At 47.1% G+C, this 18,982-nt stretch overlaps 1 protein-coding gene across 7 annotated transcripts in view; it reads right to left on the bottom strand.

The window, feature by feature from the left end:
• The window catches only part of atp11b (ATPase phospholipid transporting 11B), a 40,875-nt gene extending 25,380 nt beyond the window's left edge, over positions 1 to 15,495 (bottom strand). For all 7 annotated transcript variants that reach the window (XM_088913142.1, XM_088913141.1, XM_088913140.1 and 4 more), the window contains exons 1-11: positions 15,141 to 15,495; positions 6,244 to 6,360; positions 5,890 to 5,979; positions 4,701 to 4,781; positions 4,200 to 4,307; positions 3,786 to 3,914; positions 2,615 to 2,718; positions 2,267 to 2,314; positions 1,963 to 2,027; positions 1,588 to 1,669; positions 979 to 1,129 (exon numbers count right to left, since the gene is read on the bottom strand). In XM_088913142.1, coding sequence (XP_088769268.1) covers positions 979 to 1,129; positions 1,588 to 1,669; positions 1,963 to 2,027; positions 2,267 to 2,314; positions 2,615 to 2,718; positions 3,786 to 3,914; positions 4,200 to 4,307; positions 4,701 to 4,781; positions 5,890 to 5,979; positions 6,244 to 6,360; positions 15,141 to 15,167 — 1,002 coding nt within the window. In that variant the 5' untranslated portion in view covers positions 15,168 to 15,495. The remainder of the gene's footprint in view (positions 1 to 978; positions 1,130 to 1,587; positions 1,670 to 1,962; positions 2,028 to 2,266; positions 2,315 to 2,614; positions 2,719 to 3,785; positions 3,915 to 4,199; positions 4,308 to 4,700; positions 4,782 to 5,889; positions 5,980 to 6,243; positions 6,361 to 15,140) is intronic.
• Positions 15,496 to 18,982: the final 3,487 nt, after the last annotated feature.

The following is an 18,982-nucleotide window of genomic DNA, read 5'->3' on the forward strand; positions in this document are numbered from 1 at the left end:
CGAATACAGCACAGAGGGCGGCATTAATCCAGGTTACATTCTTAAATAATGCAACATATGGTGAAATGACTCTAAAGCGGGAATTAATATCTGTAAAGAACAATGCAATTACAGTAGCTTGAGCACAGGGGTGCACACAAGTAATGTACCTAAAACAAAGACAGCGTCACCAACTCCTTCTGAATTGCGGTCTTGCCTAAACCAACAAAGTAATTCCGCTGCTTCAGGGCAGATGTTTTCCAAACACTGTTTTAGCATTTGAAGTTAATGATCAGACCTTGATCCACTGGTTGGACCAGTGATGCAACGTGTGCCGACACTAACTCAACTTTTAACGCTGGGTCTTAATGATTTGGAGTCCAAGATGCACACAACAGCAGTCTCCACAAGAATCTGCAATGTTAGATTTTTATCTTCACAATATTTTTTCATTTCCAGAACAGAATAATCCACAAAGCACTGGACTGCTGGCTTTTGGTGCCTTAAAAAATGACACACGTGCTGGGAATTTTTTTACTGTCGCGTGCGAAGTGCGGAATGTCGTGTAGCAGGGGGCGACTTTCATCAGGGACGCCTGCATCAAAACGAGATGTACTAAGGCTGCACGTGCTGGCAAGACAGATCCCGTCCATCAATTAAGAATGCAAGAAGGTATGTCGGGGAAAGTTCACAAGCAGTGCTTTTAACTGTGATACGGCGCACAAATCTGCGATAAAGCAAACTGTGATACAGAAACAAAAAGCACACATCTTCTTCAGCAACTAGGAGCGAGACGCAGCATGAGAAAGCCGAATTTTGTATCATCTTTAGCTGCCCTCTTCTGATTCCGCAAAAACTGAATTGGGAACAGCACCTGCGTGATGAGCAGCTGCCACTCGCTCACGGGGGGCGCCACGCCTGCTGTGGGGGCGATTAGGTTGGCATCACCCCGGCTGCACGCCCTCGGACGGCAGGCTTGCCAGCCGGCGTCACACTTACTTGGCTGCTGTTCCTCTCCTGCTCGGTCTTCTCGTTGTACCAGGGCTCGTTCCACTTGGGCTCCGCTTGCCAGGCGTACTTCAGGATGGTGCTGAGCACGGCCTCAAACAGCAGGATGCCCAGGTAAATGATGAGAAACGTGTTCATGGACCTTAAGTGGGGGAGAAGAGGCTATTGTTTATCTGAAAACACACTTCAGTTAGGAATAGCGGGAGCTGGAGGAAATCATTTGATTCTTAGGTTTTGCTGTACCAGGCAGAGTTGCAGCTGTAGTTTACGCACCAGTGTTGCTGTGTGTGACTTGTCAGTTTACTCCAATTATGAGAACAGGTGAAAGTATTAATGCTAACCTGTGCCCCTCTGACCTCCCAGAAAACATCATCCAAACAATCTGTTGATGCAGCTCTAGTACCATCCTGGCAAGCTGCAAAGGAAGGTGGGTGTGTAGACCAGGCAGCCCTGCCACATTTCAGGAGACAAACTTTTTCAAGGAATGGCTGGACAGGATGCTCTGATCTTACAATCCAACAGGCCAGAGAACCTCTGCGTGACTTTGAACTTTCTTACACTCTTTCCCTGCAAAGGAAATAAACTACTTCCCAAACTTACTTCTCCACAGCGGAGCGTTTCTGCGATTTGCACTTGTAGTTCAAGGCCATCTTGGTCTCCATCCCCGTGTACACAGCCACACCTGAAACGAGCCCGGAGAGTTACTGTCCACGTGGCACCACTGAGCTGTCGAGGCCCACAGGCAACTACTGAGGCAGGAGCTGCTACCTTCCAGCACAATGCGCAAAGCAAACAAAATCCGATTAGACGTTCGCTCTCAGGAGCAATGTCAATGTCAACATTTAATGAGATCGCTGCATCAATTATTCAACTATTACAGAAGGCCCTCTTTCACCTTGATGCAGTTTAAATTAATTTTCCCTTGAAACCAATTACAGGCCCCAAGCCGAGCGAAGTGCGTTTAGAGAAACATACCAAATATTTCTTTGGTGTTTTTCAGTCTGGCCCCCCTCAGCAGCAGGTTTTCTGGTCCTAAGGGTCTGAGGCAACGACACCGGCAACGAAAATGAAGATTACAAACACGTCAGACCAAGCATCCATTCAGATTAATGAGTATTTCAATATGGGTTGACAGGCAGGCAGAGTTTTTAACATCTGCTTTGGAGGAATCCCACAACCATCTCTGCTGTGTCAGTAGCCGACGGCAGCACAATAACAGAAGTCCTGTTCTGCATTTATAACCGTGAGAACATCGAGCTCTTGAACAAACAAAGCTTACCTCACAATTTCTTCACCCTGCTGGGTTATGGTTATCCTTCCAACAAACCTGAACAGAAAAGTTTTTTTTTAGCCAGTGCAAGTGATTAAGAACGTCGTGTCACCTGCAACACAATCCTCTGATTCAACATCGTAGCATGTTCCCGCTCCCCATAACTCAGAGTCTCGGTAAATCCACATTTAAAAACTGAGCCACATCGGCAAGAGATTATACAGGAAAGGGAGAATTTTTTCAATGCAATCCATCTCCAAGTTATCTTTATCGATCAAGAACAGCAGTTCAGCGTTGATAGCATTGATATGATTATTGATAGCACAGCTATGAAGGGCACATTATACTTCCACGTACCTGTACAGGTCTGCCTCTGGCTGCTGGCATTCCACGACAGCCACCAGCGCCTCCAGCTGGGAGATGGACTGCGACACCGCCGTCTCGGGGACGGAATAATGCGTCTGCAGGGACAAGACGTTCGCCCTTGTTAAACAGGGGTTTCCGAAAAATAAAACATTGGAATCACCAGACGCTGCTTCAGTGAGAAGTATGGCACCAACCTTTTATCGCACGCATCCTTACAAGCTGTTAAAAACGGAAAGTGTTTCGCATTTGCCACATGGATTATCACATTTTTTAATGCAAACTTGTGCCCTTGAGGCTTCTGTCTGTCTGAAGTCACTCAAAGCCCAATGCAATGGAAGCACCTGAGAAAGGGGTTTCGTTAGCAGCCATGAGAGAAGTCACACGAACAAGCAGCCTGGAGGACGGACCCTTACGCTGAATTCAAGCTGGCATCTCCCAGGTTAACAGCACTAACAAAAATTACAAGTGAGAGTCCAACAGCTATCGCAAGGAAAGAATAAAGCTACGTTTGTCTTAACCCTTAACGCCTTTGTGGTTTTAACACTGGGGCCTCCCGAGAAAGCCAGGAAAGGCACATGGCCGAGTGCAGGTCAGGGTCACACAGTCACGGGCTCGAGCCTTGGTCACGTCAATAGCCGAGTCTGACAGGGACTCCCCGAGCAGCGATGCTGGGGTTCAGCGGGCCAGGGCTCTCAGGCACAAGTGCGATGCTGTGGGGGAGAGCACTGAACTCCACAGTCTAGTCCAGTGCGAGCAGCAGGGCTGTGCCGGCCGAGACGTGTCAGAAGAGCAGTGGCTTGAAGTGGGCAGGCCGGAGACATCGGCCTACATGACGCATGTGCGCAGCGCGAGGCATGAAAAACACACAACTGGCAATATATAAAAACTTATTTTTATTTATAAAAACTAACAGGGTGGATACAGACCAGCCGGCGATTCCAATTGAAAAAAGCAACAGATGTCAATCAGGAAAAGGGTCAGATATTACTTAAAACCATCTGCGTACAAACGACTCCATAGATAAAATATTTAAATGTGAAAAACAGTTATCAAAAATGAATGCAAAGTAGTCCCTCAAAGGATATCATTTACCATGGTCTTGTTTTTCTCCCCCCCAAAGTCTTTCTCTAGCTATTCCTTTTCAGATAAGAAGGACACTGACCTTCAAGTTCGTCTCTCCGTCCAAGCTGGCCGTGGTTATGTGGCACGTCCCCTCCAGTCTGTCAGATGACAGCAGCACTAAATCGGCAGGGAAGGTTTCATCTTTGGCTACTTGAACAATATCTCCAACCTACAAGAGAAGAGACAGGCAATTTTGACATGGCATGTTGTTTTTTTTTTTTAAAAAAATGAAAACTATGAATTGACATTCAGGCTCCGTTTTAAATTTTAAAAGGAATCAACACTATATTCTGACACAAAATCAACACTGGTAAAAAAAAAAAAACTGGCGTGTTTTGCAGCATTGCAATATGTCGGGTAAAGAGAAGAGTCGGGGGTTTCTCTCCACACATCTGTTCTAGCCTGAGGTCAGGGGCGCACACTGACAGGAACCTCCCTCGAACCCTGGGCTCACCCGGATGTTCTTGGACCTCGTCTGCACCAGGCCTCCGCTGCGGACCACGTACACCGGGGCTCCATTGACCTCATTGTCCGCTTTGTGCCGCAGCCAGTCCTCGTAACCCTGCGGGGAGCAGCGACAGCACAGCTGTAGGACAGCAGGCATGCACAGACGCATGTCCTGCTACGGCCTGTTACTTGCACCACAGGTCAGCGCTGCGGCAGGACGTTAGGCAGGGATTTTAATGTGCAAATAAGTGAAGAAACAACACTGACAAGGCATGTGAAGAAAGCTGCTGCACCACACCTTCGAAAGGACACCTAAAACGTCAAACACTGGTTTCAACCACAGCTTAAGAACTAACACAATTGGGAAAAATCAGCGATGGGAAGACCCTGTTAAAAAGACATCCTAACAGTGATTTAAACAGTAAGAAACGAAACAATGATGTGGATGTACGCGTGTGTGGATTCAGGACCAGCCTGTTGACCAGTGGAGTAACAGCTAAGGCCTCACCTGCTTTATCGCCGTCACGGTGATGACGAAGAACAGGGGAAGCCCGCTGGTCACCGGAGAAGTGGGGGTATCGATCATGAGCTGAACAGCAGACATGAAGACGTTAATCGGCAATTTCAATCTTATCTATGGTTTGGCTGTGGGGTTGAACTAACATATCATATACACAAAACAATAAAAACAACAACGATAACCAGTACCTGAGTATGAATAACAACATTTTGTAAGACATAAATCAACCATAAACCCATATTTTTCTAACAAAAACGGAGAACACACAGGCAGAACACCGGTAACAGAGCCATGCACAGTTCTCCCATAAGCAATGGAAGAGCAGCACCACGTTTTTAATCCCATTCCCGAGGTGCTCAGAGGGTCTCTGTGAACTTCGTACACACTTTTCCTGCAAAAGATGCAATTATTTTCTAAGGTGGACATTTAGAACTGGTTTGAACTGAATTGGAAGAATGCTGGACACAGGGGATACTATGTACCTCTATACAGTTATATAGGGAGGCTGTGCTACGAACCTAAGTAACCAATTGTGTTAAAAGATCTTTAGCCAACAGGGAAGGAGGAAGATGTGCATGATTTTGGAACACTGCCAATCTTGTAAGCACAGGGAAGCGTGATAGATAATTAAGGACTGTTCTAGTTTAATTACTTTGAGAAAAAGACACCGAGCATCTCTGCGTGTTTTGCTCCCATGCGCTTGAAATAAAAACTTCTTTTAACTTCTGAGATGGACTCCTGATTGTCTTTTAAGGGGAAGCGGGAAAAATATCTCCAACAGAGGTATGACCTCAGCTCGAACGTTCAATGGAAATGGAGAGCATTCGGCCATGCTGTAACAGGAGAGTAACTGGAAAAAATCTCTTGTCTGACTATGGCACCATTACCCTGACAGAAACGTCTGGGAAACGCCCTGCAGGCCACACTTAATTATAATCTCCGTCAAGCAAACTAAACCAACGACTGAACAAATGACAGTAAGGTCTGCTGCCTAGCGAGCCCTTTCTGATGCACGTCAAAATATTGCTGTTGGCCTTCTTGGTCACTGCTTGCATTAAAAAATAAAGAATAATCTGCGACATCTCGCCCACTGATAAGCAATGACTCACGGACTGCAGCCAGCAACAGTTAGCACCGCGAGAGCTCAGGGGCAGACAGAGAGAACAGAGACACATACCTGGACAAGGAAGATAATGAGAAAATAAAAATTGGCTATTCTCCTGAACTGTTCAAACATATTCTTGGGAACAAAATTCCAAATGGTATACTGCAAAGAAAAGAGAAATAAATGACAATACATTGATTAAAAACAAACAGAGCAAGAGAATAAAAATCTCTGATAATGCATTTAATTCTTTTTATCCAAACCTGCTCTGAAATTTGAGGATCCCCACGAGATATGAATTCAAATACTAGTGAGGCCCAGCACTGTTCACAGGATACAGTGACACTGAGATTGGTGCAAAAAAAAAAAAGGTACAAAGACGTTAAATTTCTGGGGATGCTGCAGGGAAACACGTTTCTGCCTCACCTTAGAGGATATGATCCTGTTGTCAGCAAACTTTTGCGGGACGTAGTGTCCATGTTGAGGGAATCTGTTGGCTATGTAGACCGTCCTGGTGTCGCTTTGGTGCGGGGGGTCGAAACCCTGGAGAGAGGTGGGCGGAAAACAAGTCAGTCGGCAAGACTTCTCTGAGGCAGCCGGCTTGGCTCTGCTCGTGATGTACCGATAAACGTCACATCCTTCAGTGTTATTGCTCCAACTCAATACTGGCTGATCTATCTACTGCACACCGCAAAGAAGGAAGTGCTGGCTGGGTAAGGGCCTCACTGGGACGTACAGATACTGCTGGTTTAGCTCGGCGCTTGGCTTGCGGAATATTGTGTACAAATGTGGTCACCAAACATTGTTGCTCTTGGATTAGTGCGGGGACTCGTTACCTGTTCTCTTCTTCGGAACCGGCAAGGAGACGTGAACCAGAGAACCCAAATGGAACCGACCAGTTAAAGCACTCGAACCGAGAGCAGATGGCACATTTTTTATAAAAACTCCTTACACTTATATAGCACTTTTCTGGACACTCCACTCAAAGTGCTTTACAGGTAATGGGGACTCCCCTCCACCACCACCAATGTGTACCCCCACCTGGATGATGCGACAGCAGCCATAGTGGGCCAGTACGCTCTCCACACACCAGCTCTCAGTGGGGATGAGAGCAGAGTGATGAAATCAGGTCAGAGAGGGGGATCATTAGGAGGCCATGACTGGTAAAGGCCAGGGGGGAAATCTGGCCAAGACAACAGGGGTAACACCCCTACTCTTTTTGAGAAATTTTTAATGACCACAGGGAGTCAGGACCTCTGTTTTATGACTCATCCGAAGGACGGCACCTTTTTACAGTATAATGTCCCCGTCACTATACTTGGGCATTAGGATCCACAATGACCGCAGGGTGAGCGCCCCCCCCCACTGGCCCCACTAACACCTTTTCCAGCAGCAGCCTTAGCTTTGCCAGGGGTCTCCCATCCAGGTACTGGCCAGGCTCACACCTGCTGAGCTTCAGTAGGGTGCCACTTGTGAGCTGCAGGGTGATATGGCTGCTGTCTTTTCACAAAGGAATGTGGGCGTCTGGAACAAGCTGCCCAATCATGTGGTAAAAACCGATGCCCTGGGTTCTTTCAATAAACGGCTGGATGAGATCTACAGATTAACAATGTACTAGCAGTCAAATGAGGTAGACTGGCCACATGGCCTCCTCTCATTTGTTAAATGTTCTTATTCAGAGAGAAAGACACTGACTGTACAACATATTCTACAAGACAACAAAGTCCTAATATGTCATTTTTCCTGAATCTAATAGGATTGCATCGTGAAGAGAATACACTGTAAATAACTTGAAACAGTGTCTCCTTTCATTTCTTATACTGTTCATCCCAGATGACACAAAACCAGGGAATGAGACATTTCAAATGGTGGAATAGGCGACATACCGTATCCAACAAAAAACTAAAACTTGAAAAGAAACATAAAAGATCACTAAAACACTAAGGCTGCATTAGAAAAAAATGTTCTAGCTCTCATTATTACTATAAAGATCTGTTAAATACAAATGAAAAGGAATTAAAAAGTAAAGAATCTTATACATCAAGTAGTTGTAATTCTACTGCACTACTGTAACACCAGTGTCTGTCTGTAACAGCTGAACCAAGCCAAACCTAAAACATTCTTTCAACAAACGGAAACTGCATGCAGCAGAGTTGCATTGAAAGGAAGGGAGCCACACATGCTTTTAATCGGGCTTCCCCATCTCTTCCCCACAAGGCTTCAGGGCACTGGACAGCTCGGCCACAGCCAACACCACACCCAGAGGCTCTTCTCCTCACAGAACACTTTCCATGAATACGCCAATGACTTTGAACATTTTTTCCCCTAACAGTATTAAACACAATAACAACTTCTAATGAGGGGTAAAAAGAGGAACCTTCTTTGGTTACAGCAAGACACTTCCTGAGACTTTTCTTGTGTGACCAACATTGGTTGGGGAAGGACTCAACAACAGCAGTCTGCTTTTTCATGCCCTGGACTGCTATGCTAAATCTCTCTTGAGCTTGAACTTAAACTTTATTGCCATATGTAACCAGTACATGTACTGGTACAATGGAATTCTTACTTACAGAAAGAAAGTGCAGACAGTGCATCAAGACAATATACAAACAGTAGACAATGTTCAAGTAAACAAGTAAACAGTTCGAATGTAAACAATGACTGCAGATGTGCAACAATGAGGTAGATTATAATGAGGTAGATGGTGTAGGTGTGGTCCGAGGGGCATGGCCAAATGTGTTCGCCAATCACACTGCTTGTGGGCAGAAGCTATTGAAGAATCTGGTGGTAAGTGTCTGTATGCTCTTGTATCTCTGGCCTGAGGGCAGTGGGGTGAAGAGCTCATGCCCGGGGTGGTGACTGTCCTCTGTGATGGACAGAATTCTACCACGGCAGCGGTCCTCATAGAGCTGTTTAATCTCGGTGAGACCACAGCCGGTGATCTTCTGGGCCACATTCACCGTTCTCTGCAGTGCCTTTCTCTCTCGAGAAGAGGCGCTGCTGTACCACACAGAATTAGTTGAAATACATCTTGGCAATGCAGCATTACTGCATTACTTCATTTTGAACTAATTGCATTATAGAAAATGTTGGCAAAGGAATTCATTTTACCATAGTGCATAAAATCAATGTTTTGTTTCTAAGCAAATGCATAAATTTTTTAATTTAAGATGTGACAGCTACAAAAATTGACTCATGCATTTTCATGGGGTCCTTTTCAATAAACCGCTGTGTTCTAAATGGAAAATCAGAAAGCACTAAACCCAGAAACTAAAAAAAACCCAGTACATGACACTTTCAATTTCAAATCCTTTAAGGTGTTGGAGTGGTGATTCAAGACCAATTTAAGATTGCCTGGAGGAGAGCAGTGAAGCCGGGCTTCAACCCGTTATAAAAAAGGCACAGCCAACAGTAAACTGTGCAAATTCCCATTAAAACCCCAGACAAAATACACGTTTGCCTTAAAACAACATGCAACATTCTCAAGAAAGGTTTTGACCACGTACATCTGTCACCTGTATTACTGATATTTCTGGAAAAGGACAGGCAGTTACTCTGTTCAGGATGTGCCAAAGCTTTTAGCAGGAGTAATAAATCTTTATAATGCCAGTCAGGGCACTACATCATTCCCTGTGAGCTCTACTGCTGGCCAGCAGTCACCAACAGTTTGAAACCTGCAACATTACATCATCATCTGACTGACCTATTAGATCACCGCTGATGTCACAAGGCTGGCGGAGGAGATGTCACACTGGGATGAACCCAGCAGATGTATTGGGACAGGACTTCAATATTTCAATAGCTTACCACATTGACAGTATCCTCATATGATCACCCTGGGCAGCCCCGGCAATCTCTTGGTTTCATTTCAGCAGCCTGCTCTCAATTTACTAACTTTACCAACACTGTGGTTTCTCTCACCCAATCTTAAACAACTCATGAGAGGACGAACAGAACTTGAATCCAGACACTGAATCTCTAGGAATGGAATCTCTAGGAATCTCCACCCATACAGCACTGAACACCGGAACTGACATTTCTCCTCATCGAAGTGCAATTCGAACTGTCAGTCAGTACTCCTGGCTCTCCAGTCTTCCTAAAACAGGGACTGGGTTCCTCATCGTGGAACAACGTATTCTGAAAAGATAAATACCAGTCTCTCCCCAGGGATAACTGGATCACTGACCCTCCCGATCTCCTCTCTTGTTAATTATCAGTGTGCCTGATGCCGAACAGGCTGGCTGGGCACTGGCATGGGCAGCAGGACAGGACACTGCAGGTAGAACTGTCCCCTGCGGCTCGGCTCCGCCAAAGCCTACGGTCAGATGGCATCAGAGCTGGGTGATAAACAGGATTACTGCACAGGCCAGTGAGACTCTAATCGCTTACTAATCACTGCTAAATATTGTGTGTGAAGCTGTGCTAACCGTCACAGGCCTGTCCTTCTGCTGTGGTCACACGCACGTCGCTACCAGAGAGGAGCTGGCAAGCGCATGACTGAGCTGACATCAGTAAACAACAGATTCCCCGCCAACACGAGTCCTCCGAGGGTGCCATGAACTCTCTCGGTAGAGAACAAGAGCATGCTACTCGGTTGTCACGCATACAACTAAGACTGAACTCAAATTAGCAACATCAGAAGACATCGGCCCACACTGGGGCGACGTGTTCACTCCATTCATTTTTGTTTGCCTTGTGTTCTGTGGGCTAATTATAAGACGGATCGTTGTAGCCCACTGACTTCGCAGAGAGAATAGGCAGCACTGCCTCACAAACGACATCATTCAATTCAAAGCCCGATGTTCTACGTCTACTCCAGAACAGACTAACACAACTGAGACTGTAATGATATTTCCCAATATAAACCTTACAGTCCCTTCCATCGATGGTGGTCAGTGCCCCTAATTCAGCTCCAATTATCATCCCTCTACTTATCGGACCAATCCAGCTCATTCAGGTCGAATTCTTTCATCCAATTCAGTCAACTCGAGTTTCACCCGTGTGTATTCATAGCTCTGCGTCAACTCTGCCATTCCAAATACAGTCTGACCTCCTTGCCATTAAACACCACAATTTTATCTTAAACGATAAGTTTAACTTGCCATACGTTCTACTACTAATTTTAACATGCTTTTACATAAATTTACATGCTTTTCAGTTAACATCCACCTCGAGGAAACACAAAAGAAATCAGAGCACAGACAATGCTGTGCTGTAGTGTGTGGTGCCGCAAAAAGAAACCATCTAATCCTTCAAGCCACCAAGACCATCACTCATCAGTCGGTCACCGCAGGTCACCATCAGCTTTCAAACTCGTGCATCACTGAGGCAGCTCCGCTCAGGCCTGAAGTCTTCGCCTGCCACACACAGCCTGTCTACTGGTGCAGACAGAGCAGGTAGGCCAGACCTTCATCGGTCTTCTTTTGACCTGCAGCCATCATGAAACAATTCGGCGAAGGAAGCCTGTATACCGCCATCTCACCACGACGGGCTTCACTGGTGTGTGATATAGCAAGATGTACAGCAGTAAAACCTTTTTCATTAGGGACCCTGAATATCAGAGTTAGAGACATGTGACATAACTTGACCGTGTCCTGACTGTTAATGTTTCACTGAGCTCCACGCAGAGTACACTCCAACAACCTTGTCTTCCAAACCTGTACGTTAGCAGGGTGTTGTTTCCAATTCAGACAGTTCTGTTGATAACTGACAATGAAATCCCCTTGCAAACATGTCAATGAAGTTAAAGATTCAGTATTTTCCTGTGGCACTATCTACACCACAGCTAGAAAGGTCACTGAGCATCCTGTCGAAATGGGACCACAAGTTAAGAAAATGTTTTCAAAACAATGGTTACATATAACGCCTTAATAGTGTCAACATAAACAGGGTTAATGTCCCCACCTATCATCTTTAAAATTATTTCTCAGAAAAGTTTCCAGCACTGTTAAATTTATGAATATGGCAAATCCAAACAAATACAGTAATTATTTCACATCTATAAAAAACAACTGCTTTTGCCTGTGTTCCCTCAAAAGGAAAAAGACATTTGCAGACCTATTCCTAAACAAAACTGGACTTTTATTCCCATGTCTTTTAGACCCAATTAAGAGCCCAGCGCCTGAAGGCAGCCTTCTATGAGGCAGAAGCAGATTTGTGATTGATGGGTGGGCCTCAGGTTGCCTTCATCTGAGCCTCAACTGCATTGCCTTTCTAGCCATGTAGTCATTTTCAGGGCTCCCGACATCTGCTGAACGGATCAATCGATCCCCTTATCTTTCCAAAGGGAACAACTGCTCTTTCCCGACGGCGAAGTGGCCCACAGGCCCAGTGTGCAGCGGAGAGAGCAGATACAGCCGTCGGCACTGAAGTACCGGCCCGCGCAGGGGGGTCCGGAATCACACCCAGCACCACAGCTTCTGCTCCGGGTTCAGTGCACAGGTCCCCAGAAACTAAATCTCCATAAGCCATCATCATAATCAACAATAAGAAAATAAAAAAGGTCAACATTTTTGGGAGCATATTTGAACGACTTTTGCTACTGAAGCTGTTGAAGATTTTTTATGCTTTCGAACATTACTCATTTTTAAAAAGTGAGAACATTAAAAAAATACTATAATAATTCTCAAGCTACTGTATCTGCGACATGACATCTTGAAGCCCCATTCTCCACGTGATCTTGTCAGAGCGCCGAAGCTGTCATTAGCAAACCACCATCATCTCTAAATTCTGTGCTGCACGTGAAGATGTGCAAGCTGAAGCAATGTGAAAATGCAGTAACACTGAATACTGGAATCTGGCACCACAGCGTTAATTAAAAAGGTGTCACTATCTGTTTTCATCAGCCAGTTATGCAACGTGCTGAAACCTTCTTTTCCAAGCTGTCCGTGTTCATAAACAGCACACTGACGACGCTCTGTCACACCGCGGTCCCACAGGGACCCCAGCACCTGAGATCCCCTGCTTGAAGCCTGTAGTGCCCTTCCTCCAAACTAGAGCCCGCTCAGAGACATGCTCATGCACACGTAAGCACAGATGCAGTCATGTCTTCATGAGCATGCGGGACTCCAACTGAGCAGGCTGGAGCACAGCAGGTCTCCCTGCCTGCGTGTGGCATGTTAAAACACCGCTCCGCAAAAGTGACTGAAGGTTTTGAATTAGGGTGGCAGTCAGTTCCCAGCCCACGGCCCTGTATTAAATACTCCTTCAAAATGCAAATATACCCTCTTTGCATCTGCTGAACGCCTCTTTGACATGTTCCTGTACCTTTGAGTACAGCTCTCCATGGATGCGTTCTCAACACAAAGTCGGACATAACTCGAGTCATGCGTCCGCATGTCCCCTTCTGTTCGGGCACTTTGTGCTCACATATCAGACAATCCGAAGAGAATTCATGAAATGTTGCTAATCATTACCCAATCTGAGTGACACAGTGTCCTGGAACCGTTACATAGAGGCAACATTGTGCGCAACGCGGAAACGGCTTCACAGTCCCCGGGACCTGCCAGCAATGTCGAAACCCGGGCAAGTTCGTACAGTGGGCGTCTCGCAAGCGCGGAAACAGCTGCTCTCTACCACGTGGGCTCGGACCCGAGACCACACGCCTGCGAGAAGCTCAGCTGCGGGCCCTGCGCACTTTAGGGCAGGACAGGCGGTCAGCCCTCAGTGTTGGAGGGGGACATGCACATTAAGAGAAAAGAAACGAAGGAAAACAAAACCTCAAGTCTAACGTCAGAGCGAGAAGCACGAAATTAAAAAAAAAGTTTCCGATTGCAAATATCCCTGCATGCAAGAAGCAGACTTGCGCCACTAACACATCCTGACACCCCCATGGGCAGGGGCAGGGGCAAAATACTTCACCTTACCCTAACTCACCCGCCCCTCTGCCCTACCAGGACGCGCAGGAACAGACCTCTATTAAAAAAATAAAGACGCCCATCTGCGCCTTCACACGGCTGCTGATATTCTTTTCTATGCTAGTTTAATAGCTGTCAAACGGGTTAGTGAGCCGAACGGGCTCTGCCTCGGCCGGGACCCAGCTCTCGCAGCTGAACTGCTCAACAGGTTCATGAAAACGCGACCCCACGCCGCCTCTGCAGGGCTAACCCCGGGCGGTTCTTAAAACTCCTAAGGGTCTTCAGGAACGTCATGCAATCTGCAAACACAAGCGTGTGAGCGTCAGCCGCCTAGTGAGGAAATGTTACGAGTTATAATGCTCACACACCTCGGACTTTCTACAGCTACAGACTGTTTGACCTTCTATCATCTGGAAAACGGTACCGGAGCATTCGGGCCCGGACTACCAGACTCAGAGACAGTTTTTACCCCCGTACTATCAAACTATTAAACTCCCAGCCTCTCTCACCAACGATGTGAACCCTCACAGTGCCTTCTCTCTTCATCAAAACTCAAACGCACCTTGAAATCTACCTCTAACTCGCATGTCAAGAAGTTCACTCCCCATAATTTTCCATCCTTGATTTCTTTCTGTTGATGTATGCTTTTGCACAACTGTTGTTGTTTTGCACATTACCTGTTGTCTCCGTCTTTCTTTTCTTATACAATTGTATTGTTGTTTTTTGTACTGCTCACCGTCTGAGAGCTAGCTAAATAGCATTTCGTTAGACCACATACCTGTGTATGAGTATAATGACAATAAACTTGAACTTCACTTTCTGTCACCTATCGAGGAAATAATGGGATATTTTTCTATGCATTCAGAGTTAATTACGCACTTGTTTCACCCCGTACTCGATACACGCGTTACAGGACAGCTGCGCTCCGGGTTGTGCAAACCACTACCGCAGACGGGTTCACTGCTCTTGACAAACCGGGAGACACGATGAGGATGATCTGGGTGTGTCTGTCGTGAGACACCTGGCTACTCCTGATCGTGTTGCCGCTCCTGTGGCAGGTAATGACACCCCCAAACCAACAACCACACTAGAGAGGTGCTGAAGACGGGTCCCCGGCTCCGACAGGGGCTGCCACCACAGACAAGCCCGAGCCGATGCGAAATAAAACCCAGCTGCCTGAGCGCCACCCCCGGCAACACGTCGACCGCGGTGATGCCCGGCTTGAGCGCCTCGCCGGGGACTGTCAGCAGCCCGGAGCTCCGGCGGGTCGCGGCGGGGCAGGGAGACGCGACAGCCCGGGGCCTCGGCACGGCGCTGGGCCTACGCCTCTCGCCACGGCCCGCCCGGTCGGCCGGCTGCAGCCTCCGCCGGGAACCGCGGCTCAGCGCCTCCCGCCCCGCACGCAGGCTCGGATGAAGCGCTCGGCCGGCTCGGCCACCCCCGGGAGAAGAGCGGAGACCTCCTTACCAGCTGCTGTCGGATCCAGCGCAGCATCCTGGTGAAATCCGTGAGCTCCCCCAGCGACACCCTCACAAACACATACGGAAATATCTCCTCTCCCCCCCCCCGTCACCGCCGGCGAGGGCTCTGGGCCAGGAGCGCGTTTACGCAAAAGCGTCCGGGGCGCCCGTTCATGCGTTTAAAAGCCGTCCGGGCTCCCCATGTCCGGCTGCGAACCGCCAACCCGATGTCTGTGGCTGGTCGTGTGCGCCAGCTCGCCCGGTGCGTGTCTCTCTACCGCCTCCTCCCTCCGCCGCCTCCCCCGCTCTGCTCTGCCCTCCGCCTGGCTGCCTGCATCGCCTGCTCCCCTCCGGCTGACAGCAGCCAGGAAGTGACGCCGGGGCCTCGTCCGCCCGACCCGCCCGCCGGGGGTCAGGCCGGCGGACTGGGGTTCCCGGGAGGACTGAGGGGCGAGCGAGCGGGGATGGATACGAGAGCCCGTCCTCCCAGCCTCTCTCCCCGTCCCCGGCCGGGCGCACAGCGGAGAGCGGGGAGCGCTGTCCGTCGGCGGGGTGACCGTGTGTTGCAGGGAGTGGGTCGGGGCTGGTACCGGGTCAGCGTCGGGAGGGGGTCTCTACTTCAGTGTACTTGAAATATTTGGGAATTGTGCTGCAACATAATAAAATGGGACAAGCACGTTGTTGTTTTATTGAACAGGATCAACCGTTTTTATGCACTGCTACTGTACCTCTAAATACCAGCCCTCTGGGAAATAACTTCTCACAGTGGCTGTGACCCTTTCTTGTTTTAAAAATAAAAACTGCTTTCACTTCAAGCCCACACGCACTTCCTTGAACTCGTCACGCTCGGTGCCTGTGAGATACCCTTGATAGCTGATCACTTTCTCCTCTGACAGCTGTCACTGGCACCGCCCCGCCAGGACCCGATATCTCCGGTGCTTGTGTGCAGTAGCAACACAATTAGGTTTGGTTCTGTCTTCAGGTGACGCAATTATCTGCTGATAACAGACAAAAATATCCTCCTCCACTGCTCTCACCCACACCTTCATAATTAAAGTTAATACCCGTTAATGCGACTCAGTTAAGCTGTGTGACTTAAAGGGCATCTCTAAGAAAGGCCTCAGCACAGCCACACCAGTCCTGTCCCAACAGGCTTAAACATGATCAGATGCACGATCACAAGATCGAGGAGAGAATTTCACAACGACTCTAGGCAATCACTCAAGAGCTGCCTTTGTGTACAAGAGTCACATTTTTTTAAAAGTTCGACATTGTTAATATAATGGCATGTTGTGTTAAACTGCAAGAACAACAGACGTTCCAACACTGATGAATGGAGACTGTTCGGTTAGCTGTTTCTGTTTTAGCCGGGGTTTTTCGATATTGTGTCCAAAACTGATAGTCGTGACTCTGATAAGCGTGGTGTTTAATTCCTGTGCAGGGAAGGCTAACTACTGTAGTGGTAACGGTTTTGTGTGCAGGACTCTCTTCTGGGCACTCAGCCATCTGCTCCAGCCCAGCGCACTTCATCACAACGCAGAATCTTTCCAGTCCAGAAGGACGCAGGACCCCAGCGCTCTGCCTGCTCCAGCTGGAGAACAATAGCGCTTGCATTCTGATTCATCACATTTAGTGTAATATATTGAAAGTAAAGTAAAAACAACAAAAGTCATAACTTTTGCATTTGTGTCTTTGTCTTACCTTCTGTTGTCTTACCTTTTATACTAAAGAAACACTAAAGAAACATTTTTTTAAAAAAATCACGGAGCGGTGGCTCTGTGGCTCAGGATCTGCGCCTGTGACTGCAAGGTTGCCTGTTCAAATCCCGCGGCCGGCAGGGGAATCCTACTCTGTTGGGCCCCTGAGCATGGCCCTTAACCCCAAACTGCTCCAGGGGCGCTATACAATGGCTGACCCTGCGCTCTGATCCCAAGCTTCTCTCCCTGTCTGTGTGTCTGTGTCTCATGGAGAAAAGCTGGGGTACGTGAAAAGACGAATTCCTAATGCAAGAAATTGTATAGGGCTAATAAAGAAACATTAACATTACTGTATGTATTGTATTTTTAAAGCAGCTGTCTACTGAGTGTAGCTTATCTATTAATGGACTGGCTCTGTGTCTGATCCATGGAATCCCCACCACGGCCAGGGCTCTTACAGTGAATTGTGAATTGATTGTTCCAGTGTGTTGCACTTGCGCCTGCAGGAAGACCCAGAGGTATAGATGGCCTGACACTTGCTAGCCTCAGTGCTCTTCATCTTCCCCAGCAGAGAGACACAGAGGACGGAGACAAATCAATGCTATAAATCTGTGTGGCTCCTATAGAATCAGCAGAGAAGCTTTGCTGAATTTCCTTTGCTGTTCAGACTCTAAAGAGAAATTTGCATTATTTCTGTTGCAAGTGAGGTTTTAATATATGCTGTAAGGCAGACCAGTCCTCCGTGAGCTGTACTGAAGTGTAGTAAAGATCATGACAGTTTTGTATTCTCTCATTTTAAGCCTTTTTTAGCTTTTTGGAAGTAGAGAGGGATTGACTGTTTCTGTGCTGTGAAGTGTTTTCTGTGTGAAACAAGTTACCAATAATGTTTTTGCAGCAATTTGATGTAGTTTCTGCACAGTGCCAGGGCTCTTTACCAGCTACAAGAGATCTCAGAGATTTCACAACTGTGAACCCTGCTGTTCAAGGAAAGAGAGAGCCCATCTGACTGCTTTTTTAAAATTCAAAATACCTGTATTTGTTTATCAGACACACTGTGCAGATTAGGTTTGTCTTCACGAACAGAGCGCACTAAGAATAAAAACCTTGTTGCAGTACCCCACAACCCTTTGTGTAAAAGTGCCTCCTGTTCTCAGTTTTAAAAGCTCTCTGTTTCTCTGTAATTTCGGTGTGCTCTGATTGGTGTTTCCCTGCTGATTTTAACAAGTTATAGCGGGTTTCACACAGCCATGTGATCCAGGAGTAATTCCTTGCTCCCTGCTGTCATGGTGGAGACGGATTTAGCGACTCTTTAGTTTTTAGGTGGTGCTGAGTGTGAGGTACAGATCATGGGCACCAGCTCAGTTGTGCTGCAGGAAGAGGTTACTTCTCTGCAGGATTGTTGTAATACTACATTTCAGGATTTAAAGCGTGGTTTATGGAGAGGGAAAAGTGTTTCTAATGAACAGAGCACAACGTGAAGAAGAGCAGCTGTACCACGGGGTAAATTCTAGTCTGGGCCAAAATAGTCCTGTCTAAAGGTGCTGAAAATCTGAGTTTAAGGAGACATGCCGTCCCATTCCCATTCCACACTGAGCTCCTCCTGCGTGTCGTTACCAGGCTGCTCACAGTCGGAGAGGGAGGCCATCCTGCATCTCTCCCAGGAGCCTAAAAACAGACTGCAAAGAGGAAAAAATGCTCCATAGGATGCTGGTTGAAATAAAACATGGAGACTTTCAATTACGGACTGAAGTAGAAACAGCTTACTGAAGCTGTTTCTTGAACCTCAATGAATATTTGCTATAGAGATTTTTCAAGTGCCAGAATCGTGCCTAAATGTGGATCTGATAGTGGGAGAGCAAAGGCTGAGCTACAAAAATGAATTGCAGACATTGTGTAGCCTGTTATGCAATCCTATCCACGTGATCATGTGTACGAGACGTCCAATGCTAAAATCCCATCTAGGAAGATTACATAATAATATTAAAAGGGATCATCTCAGCAGTGGGTAGGTTTTCTAAATAGACACAGTTTTACTAGGAGACAAGTCGTTCTTGACTGTTTCAGCAACAGCAGGTTGCTGTCAAAAAAGCAAGTATCTTGGTGGGAGATAACCTGTGCGTTAACACCACAGCAAGCTGTCTGCAGGCATCAC

The sequence above is a fragment of the Atractosteus spatula genome, chromosome 4, assembly GCF_055471065.1.
Source record: "Atractosteus spatula isolate fAtrSpa1 chromosome 4, fAtrSpa1.hap1, whole genome shotgun sequence".
NCBI lineage: Eukaryota > Metazoa > Chordata > Actinopteri > Semionotiformes > Lepisosteidae > Atractosteus > Atractosteus spatula.